Source organism: Coregonus lavaretus (assembly GCF_964263955.1).
Source record: "Coregonus lavaretus genome assembly, chromosome: 39".
Lineage (NCBI taxonomy): Eukaryota > Metazoa > Chordata > Actinopteri > Salmoniformes > Salmonidae > Coregonus > Coregonus lavaretus.
In genome coordinates, this window is record NC_140026.1 from 8,259,098 (window position 1) to 8,269,997 (window position 10,900).

A 10,900-nucleotide genomic window follows, 5' to 3' on the forward strand; every position below is an offset into this window, starting at 1 on the left:
CGTAGCTACACTATACTACTCTACTACTCCTTACCCCTACTCTACTACTCTACACTACTACTCTATACCTACTCTACTACTCTACACTCTACTACTCCTACTACTCTACACTATACTACTCTACTACTCTACTACTCTACTACTCTACACTCTACTACTCTACTACTCTACCTACTACTCTACTACTCTACTACTCTACTACTCTACACTTACTACTCTACTACTCTACTACTCTACTACTCTACACTCTACTACTCTACTACTCTACTACTCTACTACTCTACTCTACTCTACTACTCCTACTACTCCTACTACTCTACACTATACTACTCATACTACTCTACTACTCTACATACTACTCTACTACTCTACACTCTACTACTCTACTACTCTACACTATACTACTCTACTACCTACTACTCTACTACTCTACTACTCTACACTCTACTACTCTACTACTCTACACTATACTACTCTACTACTCTACTACTCTACTACTCTACACTCTACTACTCTACTACTCTACTACTCTACTACTCTACTCTACACTCTACTACTCTCACACTCTACTACTCTACTACTCTATCACTATACTACTCTACTACTCTACTACTCTACTACTATACTCTACACTCTACTACTCTACTACTCTACTACTCTACTACTCTACTACTCTACACTCTACTACTATACTACTCTACTACTCTACACTATACTACTCTACTACTCTACACTATACTACTCTACTACTCTACACTATACTACTCTACTACTCTACACTATACTACTATACTACTCTACACTTTACTACTCTACATCTACTACTACCTACTCTACTACTCTACTACTCTACTACTCTACTACTCTACTACTCTACTACTCTACTACTCTACTACTCTACACTCTACTACTCTACTACCTCTACTACTACTCTACTACTCTACACTATACTACTCTACTACTCTACTACTCTACTACTCTACTACTATACTACTCTACTACTCTACACTCTACTACTCTACTACTACTCTACTACTCTACTACTCTACACTATACTACTCTACTACTCTACTACTCTACTACTCTACTACTCTACTACTCTACTACTCTACACTATACTACTCTACTACTCTACAATCTACTACTCTACACTCTACTACTCTACTACTCTACTACTCTACACTATACTACTCTACTACTCTACACTATACTACTCTACTACTCTAACACTCTACTACTCTCCCTCTCTCTCCCTCTCTCTCTCTCCCCCTCTCTCCCTCTCTCTCTCTCCCCCTCTCTCTCTCTCTCTCTCTCTCTCTCTCTCTCTCTCCTCCTCATCCCAGCAGGTTATTGTCTGGTTGAGTGTTCTCCCGGTCTCCAAACCACCACATCCTGCCTCCTCTGATAACGAGACGAGGCGTTGACAACCTCGCCCACTCTAACACACACACACACACGTAGACACACACACTAGCGAGACCAACAGCTGTTCCATGTCCAGCAACACGTTCCTTTAGAACATGTTCCATGTTCCACGTTCTAATCCCTCTCATAACGAGACTTTCCCATATTCATCAAATTTTTAGAGCTCTCTCACAACTATCCTGCTTTCACAGTGATAGAGACATACTAGAGATGCTAGTTTACAGGTTAAGAAGAGTAGGAGGAAGTTGGAACTTCCCCCTCTAATGGTTAGATTCAGAGGGTAAACTGATCCTAGATGTGTGGGGCAGTTTCTGACCCCAAGCGAGAGCGAGGCCCATTATCAGAAGACAGGAAGTTATCAATTTGATCTGTCAAGGGGAGTGATCTCATTGGTTAATTTGCCAAAGGGGAGTGATCTCATTGGTTAATCAATCAATTTTATTTTATTTTATATAGCCCTTCGTACATCAGCTAATATCTCGAAGTGCTGTACAGAAACCCAGCCTAAAACCCCAAACAGCTAGTAATGCAGGTGTAGAAGCACGGTGGCTAGGAAAAACTCCCTAGAAAGGCCAAAACCTAGGAAGAAACCTAGAGAGGAACCAGGTTAATCTGTCAAAGGGAGTGATCTCATTGGTTATGTTGTTGTCAGCGGTGGTGGTGGGACGTGAGGGACAGGAGAGAGTTGTCCAGTGGAGGATGATGGAGGAGATCATCAACAACAGGGAAGGAGAAGGTTGTCATCACACGCATGGACACACCCTCTTTGAGATGCTTGAGAGCAAATGATTAATCGCTTTTTTGTGTTATGTTCTGAAAGTAATTTGTGGGGATATAAATGATCTTTATCAGCCCTTTATTGAATACTTTAGTCAGTGAATACATTGGTAAAATGTAACTTATCGTTGTACCATTTCAGTAATATTTTCTTAGTGGTACTAATTGCAACCAAGCCTCCCAGTTCCACTGCTGTCCCAAGAGAAATCCAACAACAAACAGGACTCTATCCATCATCAGGCCATGTCAAAGACTGTTACATTCACACAAACACAGTCAAACCCCGTGAGAAACAAGGAGGGGAAAGATCAACAGAGCTGGCGTGGAAAAATTGACATACATAGCAATCTCCACTAACACACACACACACACACACACAACAGAATGATTCCTCCCGTGGTCCTAGTAAAACAGCATATGGAAGCCATTCAACTTCCCAGGTAGATTGGAGCTCAGAGAGGGAACCAGACAGACAGAAAGACAGGAGTGTGCGTGTCTGTGTGTTCAGTTGGTAGAGCATGGCGTTTGCAACGCCAGGGTTGTTGGTTCGATTCCCACCGGAGACCAATACGTAAAAGTACGATAATGTATGCACTCCCTACTGTAAGTTGCTCTGGATAAGAGCGTCTGCTAAATGACTAAAATGTCATGTAAAAATGTGTGTAGCTATGTGTCTGTGTGTGTGTGTCTGTGTGTGCAAGAGAAAGAAAGGGGGAAGAAGGAGGGGTTATGTTCATCGTTCAATAGTGAGCCTTCGGGATGTGTGTGTTCTTGTGTACCTTCTGTGTGTATTTATGCATGCAAGACAGACAAGTGTGTTTCTGCTCATGTGGGAACTGGTAACCAGAGGCTTTCATGGATTCCCATTCATTCCTTTCCTCTGTGTGTGTGTGTGTGTGTGTGTGTTCCACTGTGTGCCAAGCCCAACTAATAATAGAGGAGAACAGTTAGTCCTCTCTCCGTCAGACAGTGATATCCATCACAGGTCTGGCCCTCTGTGCTGTGAGAGTCCTCAGGAAGATACTCTGAGATACAAGAATGAGATAATACAAGCCTTGCAGAGAGCTGTGTTCAGAGGTCAGAGCTCTTCTTCTATGGTGGGCTGGGGCCATGTTGCTAATGTCAGAGCTCTTCTTCTATGGTGGGCTGGGGCCATGTTGCTACTGTCAGAGCTCTTCTTCTATGGTGGGCTGGGGCCATGTTGCTACTGTCAGAGCTCTTCTTCCATGGTGGGCTGGGGAAATGTTGCTACTGTCAAGAGCTCTTCTTCTATGGTGGGCTGGGGCCATGTTGCTACTGTCAGAGCTCTTCTTCTATGGTGGGCTGGGGCCATGTTGCTACTGTCTGGCTCGTCTGGTAGGTATTCAGACATAATTGGAGGGAAATAAGTGTAAGTCCCAAATGGCATCCTATTTCCTACATAGTGCACTACTTTTGAACAGAGCCTATTCTGGATATAGTGTGCTACTTTTGGCCACCTGGGCCCATAGCAGTTCACTATATAGGGTGTATGGTGCCATTTGGGACAAAAACGTAAATATGAAGTGTTTCTGTTACTATTTGTAACATAGGCATCATTATTGGTTGATAAGTCCTACTGTGGTATTTCAGTGGGGGCTGACTGTTGGCTCTGGGAGGATAGCTGGAATGAGGGCTCTGGTGCCAGGGGCATACCGGAAGAGGGTCTTTATAATGGCTGTGGTGAGTGTGTGTGTGTACGCCTATGTTTGTGTACAAGGGGTCGGGGAGTTTAGATGCTGAGAGACAGGAAGAGAAGGAAATTAAAATTAAAATGGTTGAAGAATGAGGTCAATTACTGCTCTCTCATTTTTGACTTCACACAAGTTCAGATTTCTTTATTAGCATTTCTAAACTACATCTCAAACATCAGGGTTGTGTTAAATAGAGCACTCAAAGGTAAACGGCTTAAAACACTTTGCAGAAAAAAAAGAAAAGTGTATTTCTTATTGGACAAGTCCAGGTAGTCCATACCTGTTTAAGTCCATTTTGTCCCTACTGAACATGACCCAGCAAAGCGATACTCAGCCACTATAGTGAAATGAATCCTTCTACTGGCACACACTGAGACTGATTAATTTGATAGGTCAGGGGTCAGAGGTTAAAAGGTTGTGGGGTGTGTGTGTGTGTCTGTATGGAGGAGGTTGGGGGCAACGACCAGATTCCAGATGCTGAGGAATGTGTTGTGGAACACTGTGCCCCAGTAACCCTAACCCTGACCCTGTGCCCCAGGCGTCGTTGTGTGTGTATCCGTGGGCGTCTGGGGGAACTGGGCGCTCCCTAACCTCTGGTGTGTTCCACAAAACTCTGACACAGCAGATAGAGGTGAAAGGTCATGAGAACTCAAATTCACATGTCTCTCCATGGTTGAGTCCCAAATGGCTCCCTATTCATTATATAATCCACTACTTTTGACCAGAACCCTATGGGTGCACTATATGGGGAATAGGGTACCATTTGGAACACAGCCCATGTCTCTTCCTCTCTGGCCTCTTATTAAAAAGTCAGCCAGAAAGATACATCCGTCGAAAATGGAGCCTGCACATATCTTTCCCTAAAGGGGCCGGCCTAAGGTGGCAAAATTACGGTAGCTTTTCACAAAATACCCTGGTTTTCCAGAAATCCTGGTTGAAGGATTCCAAATGTCCTGCTGATTCTCTCCTTATTCCAGGAAAGTTCCAACCGGGATTTCTGGAAAACCCAGAAATGTAAGAAAAGTTAGCAGACTTTTGCAAGCAGCAACCCTAGGCCTGACAGTGGTTTGGCTTAAGTTCCCCCTATAAGCGCTGGTCAGCTAGTGCTAATCCTAATGGTAGGGTAAGCTGATCCTAGATCTGTGGTTAGGGACTATTCAGAGGGAATCAGGCTGGTTCAGATAAGTACCGACCAGGATGGTCCTTTGTAGCTAAACTGGTAGAGCATGGCGCTTGTAACGCCAGGGTAGTGGATTCAATTCCCGGGACCACCCATAGATAAAAATGCATGCACGCTTGACTAAGTCGCTTTGGATAAAATAGTCTGCTAAATGGTATATCATATTATGTCAAGGACTGTGGTTGAACGCGTTTATTTAGCAATGATATTTAATTAACCATGGCCTGTCCATGTTTTTCATTTTGAAAATATATAGGTTACGTCTCAAACGCACTCATTCCCTACATAGTGCACTACTTAGGCCCTGGTTGAAAGTAGTGCACTAAATTGGGAATAGGGTGCCATTTGGACGCAGAAATTGTTTTTTTTGGCCTCTGGGTACAGTACATTTTCAGATGTATCAGTAGCAAGGAGAGTAGGATACTGCATGACAGCTCAGTACGAATAGCAATCTCAGAGTAGCCTATGATTGGTCCGTTAGGCTTGTCAGTCAAAGTCAGTATTTCAGTCTCCTCTGTCACCATTGGTTGGATGGTCAGAAAGGCTTGTGACATGACATACCACGTAGCACACTCTGTTGGAAGTCTTGCTGTCTCTGTGTCATTCCTTCCACAAGGGGAATATATACACCTCTTTATCTTAATGTTCCATTCCAATCCAAATAAATACAATCCAGAACTGTTTCTCTCTTCTCACTGTTCCAATGAAATGACATCACAGGAGAGTCAACTGGGCTCAATCCAGAATTCCAATTCCGGAACCAGAACCTTTCGAACTAAAAAAAATAGTATTTTCTCATCATCATCATCATCATCATCATCATCATCATCATCACAGGGTGTTAGTGGAAGACTTCCCCTTAGAGGAGAGCACCTGTCGAAACCTCCTCTTCAGCTCCTGCATGTTGGGTGACTTGGGCCGGGCCAGGTGCAGCCCCCCTCTCCTCTTCTCCCCGTTACCCCCGCCCAGCGCCCGGCTCACCTCGCCACAGAGGTGCAGGAAGGCGGCGTGGACCCCCTCGTGGTTCTCCCTGGCAGACGCCTCAAAGTACGGCCCACCCAGAGAGGCTGCCAACGTCTCGCCCTCGTCAGCCGGCACCTGGCGGGCACGGAGGAGGTCATTCTTGTTGCCCACCTGGGAGGAGAGGAGAGAAGGATTAGAGAAATGTTAAGGCGATGTCCAGAAATACTTCCTGATAAAATAAAGGTTATCTATCTAATATATGCCATTTAGCAGACGCATTTATCCAAAGCGACTTACAGTCATGTGTGCATACATTTTTACGTATGGGTGGTCCCGGGGATCGAACCCACTACCCTGGCGTTACAAGCGCCATGCTCTACCAATTGAGGTACAGAAGACACCAGTATGACAAGGACATACGGGGTGACTTAAATAGAACAGTAAAATAATAATAAAAACATCAAGCTCCCATTACAAATAGATGTAATATAACAGTCAAACCCACTAGTATAACAGGTATGTTCCCTGCAGGGTGGATGCGTCTGACATGCTGGTAAAGAGGCTGTATGGTTCTATAACTGCTGTGGTCGGTAATGGAGAACACCAGGACGTATCCATCCGCCCAGTAGATAGACCTGTTGATCTGCTCCTGACAATATAGCCCCTCTGCATCGTCCTGGAGGGGAGAAAGGATGAAAATATTTAACCTTTATTTAACTAGGCAAGTCAGTTAAGAACAAATTCTAATTTACTATGACTGCATACCCCGGCCAAAACCGGATGACGCTGGGCCAATTGTGCGCCGCCCTATGGGACTCCCAATCACGGCCGGTTGTGATACAGCCTGGAATCGAACCAGGGGGTCTGTAGTGACGCCTCAAGCACTGAGATGCAGTGCCTTAGACCGCTGCACCACTCAGGAACCCAATATAGCATGTCACATCTGTCTGTCAATAATACTCAAAACCCACTGGTACAAACTGATGTAGCTAGTGATGCTTTCATCCACCCTCCTACACACTTATTAGTGTTATTATGAGAAGCCTGCTTATGGTTATTATTCTGCGATTATGGAGCAGACAGACAGAACGCCCTCTTTACCTCAGACAGAACGCCCTCTTTACCTCAGACAGAACGCCCTCTTTACCTCAGACAGAACGCCCTCTTTACCTCAGACAGAACGCCCTCTTTACCTCAGACAGAACGCCCTCTTTACCTCAGACAGAACGCCCTCTTTACCTCAGACAGAACGCCCTCTTTACCTCAGACAGAACGCCCTCTTTACCTCAGACAGAACGCCCTCTTTACCTCAGACAGAACGCCCTCTTTACCTCAGACAGAACGCCCTCTTTACCTCAGACAGAACGCCCTCTTTACCTCAGACAGAACGCCCTCTTTACCTCAGACAGAACGCCCTCTTTACCTCAGACAGAACGCCCTCTTTACCTCAGACAGAACGCCCTCTTTACCTCAGACAGAACGCCCTCTTTACCTCAGACAGAACGCCCTCTTTACCTCAGACAGAACGCCCTCTTTACCTCAGATTGTAGTCTGTTTACAAGACCAGGCCTTTGAACAGGTGGTTCGTTTTCAAAGTGAGTTTGATAAATGAATGGGAGACTACCTTAGGGAGTCACTGAAATCATCAAAACCACTACAGAGAGTAGAGAAAGATCATTGAGATATGCCCTGATACTGGCTGTAGGCTCATGTCCACAAAGTGTATCAGAGTAGGAGTGCTGATCTAGGATCAGGTCCTAACCTGCCCATATAATCTTATTCATTATGATCTAAAAGGTGTAACTGATCGTAGACCAGCGCCTTTACTCTGAGAGGCTTTGTGGATAGGGGCTCTGGTCTACTGTCACATGATATCTTCTTACTGATAATGAAGAACGCTAAACGAGGAGATGTTTCCACTCCTGGGTCAAATACATAAATAGGCTCTGTTTTTATTTACTGTAACTTTTAATTTTATTTAACCAGCGAGTCCCACTGAGGTTAGAAGACCACTATCCCAAGGGAGACTTGGCATGTAATTTAAAGGATTTGACATTTGAAAGTATTTCACCTATATTTGGCCCGGGTCTGGTTAGATAGACCCCTGGGCTGTAGCGAGGACTAGGAGTTCCCTTTAGACTAGAGAGACACATGGGCATCCCAAATGGCACCCTACTCCCATTGTAGTGCACTTCTTCTGACCCAGTGCACATAAGGATCTGGTGAAAAGTAGTGCACTGTATAGGGAATAGGGTGCCATTTGGGACGCAAGCTTGTGTTGAGAGAGAGAGACCTACCTGTAGAGAGACACAGGGTGTGTCCTGAACCTGCAGTGAGACCTGTTCTCCATCTAGATTTATCTTTCTGGAGTAAAGGGCCCCTGGAAACAGAGATTAGCAACACATGACTGACTACACATCATGGCTAGATATGCAACAAATTAATGATGACGCAACACATTAGGATGCCTTGTACTGATCCGTTTTTTTTGGTGTTTTTTTACACAGGAGGCTTTAGATAAGTAAACTAGTGTGTGGCTATTTCAAGGTTATTACAATGTGAAACTACAGATATTATATGAATGTGCACTGTGAGAATGATACAAATCCTACCCGTGTTTGCCTCATAGTCCCCGATGAACCTCTTGGTCAGAAACCTGACTATCAACGCTGTGAATAAAACAACGAGAGTGTCCATTGAGAAACACCTTGAGAATAATAATAATAATAATAATAATAATAATAATAATATGCCATTTAGCAGACGCTTTTATCCAAAGCGACTTACAGTCATGCGTGCATACATTTTTTTGTGTATGGGTGGTCCCGGGGATCGAACCCACTACCCTGGCGTTAGTAGTGACATAAGAGATTACTGCAGGCTATGTATCTTTCATTGTTGACATAAGAGATTACTGCAGGCTATGTATCTTTCATTGTTGACATAAGAGATTACTGCAGGCTATGTATCTTTCATTGTTGACATAAGAGATTACTGCAGGCTATGTATCTTTCATTGTTGACATAAGAGATTACTGCAGGCTATATATCTTTCATTGTTGACATACGAGATTACTGCAGGCTACTTATCTTTCATTGTTGACATAAGAGATTAATGCAGGCTACTTATCTTTCATTGTTGACATAAGAGATTACTGCAGGCTACTTATCTTTCATTGTTGACATACGAGATTACTGCAGGCTACATATATTTCATTGTTGACATAAGAGATTACTGCAGGCTACTTATCTTTCATTGTTGACATAAGAGATTACTGCAGGCTACTTATCTTTCATTGTTGACAATAGAGATTACTGCAGGCTACTTATCTTTCATTGTTGACAATAGAGATTACTGCAGGCTACATATAGACCAGTTTCCCATCAGTCTGTCTGCATCCCGACCCAAATTGGACCCTATTCCCTACATAGTGCACTACTTTTGACTAGACCCCTATGTGCCCTGGTCAAATGTAGTGCACTTGCTGTCCAACTGGTACACAAGAAAGTGTGTAGCCTAGAGGCCTATCCTACAGACATAGCCTAATACAATATCTAAGTCACATGTGTCAAAGTCGTTCCACGGAGGGCCAAGTGTCTGCGGGTTTTCGCTCCTCTCTTGTACTTGATTGATGAATTAAAGGTCACTAATTTGTAAAGAACTTCCCTCACCTGGTTGTCTAGGTGTTAACTGAAATTAAGAAAATAAAAACAGCTGCAGACACTAGGCCCTCCGTGGAATGAGTTTGACAGCCCTGATCTAAATGACAGGTGGAAATAGTAATAGGTACAATTTGTTTTAAAAGAAATTGACATGGATTGTCTGTATAATAAAAGGATATGTAGCCAATCCGTTTATCACAAACTGATGCAAATTAATTATTTTCATTCTAGCCATCATTCTCTATTTGCATAGGAAAATTACTTATAGGCCTAAAATTGATAGATCAACTCAAATATATAACTCTTTCACATTGATTCTGGTTTTCAGATTCTAACGGTGCGCTGCAGCGCACTTCTCCAAAAGTTATCAACCATGTCTCCTACCTGTTTTCCCGACGTTGCTCGCTCCTAAAACCACGATCTTAACGTTTTTGTTGGGCACGCAGTCTAGAATGGGATACTCCGGTATTGGAACTAGCAGAAAGTTGCTAGAACCACTATTCATTGTTCTCGGTGGGTCGACAAGAAGACGCATTTAGAAGCCCCTTAGGAGTCCAGTCTAGGAATGCCGTTCGTCTCTTTCTCGTCCCCCCACTGCTAAAATATTCCACTGTCTCTCGATAAGAACATCAATTATAATCGTCTCCTCTGGCTGCTACTCGAAACAATCGTACCTACCATTTGTAGATCACTTGCATTGAGTGCGGAACAAATGGACAGAATCAAGTTTATTTTGGCGCCCGTGGTCCCAGAACGTTAGGCTATCCGACTGTAGATTGTATCCTTGGAACCGTTATTTCACATAGACTAAGCAGAGACAGAGCACCAAATAGTCATATAAAACCATGAAGGGTAGACAAGTCTATCCCGCCACTTCCCGAGCAGTTGTTAGTCAAGTGAGAGAAAAGAGTCAGACAAACCGGAGTGGGATGAGAGCGAAGGGGGCGTGAATGAGTAGCCTAGCATAGATTTGCTGACAGCACAACCCCTACAAATCGCTGACCTGTTAGCATCTGGCCATTTTATCTGTTTAGAATAGAATAGGCAAGCATAATGGTGCATAGGATATCATTTCTGGGGGTCTTTCCCCCAATGGTTATTAGCCTACATTTCAAGACAGTCAAGTATAATTCAATGAGTACATTGAATCAATTGCTGGAATTGAAGGCTAAAAACAAAAT

At 43.7% G+C, this 10,900-nt stretch overlaps 1 protein-coding gene across 1 annotated transcript; it reads right to left on the reverse strand.

Annotated features, from left to right (window-relative positions):
* Positions 1-5,925: 5,925 nt before the first annotated feature.
* LOC311113077 (ras-like protein family member 11A-like) lies at positions 5,926-10,254 on the reverse strand (the record flags this gene model as incomplete). Its single annotated transcript, XM_084156209.1, has 5 exons — positions 5,926-6,228; positions 6,563-6,733; positions 8,355-8,437; positions 8,670-8,726; positions 10,104-10,254. 5 exons carry the CDS (start codon positions 10,252-10,254, stop codon positions 5,926-5,928), a joined length of 765 nt encoding a protein of 254 aa, XP_084012335.1.
* Positions 10,255-10,900: the final 646 nt, after the last annotated feature.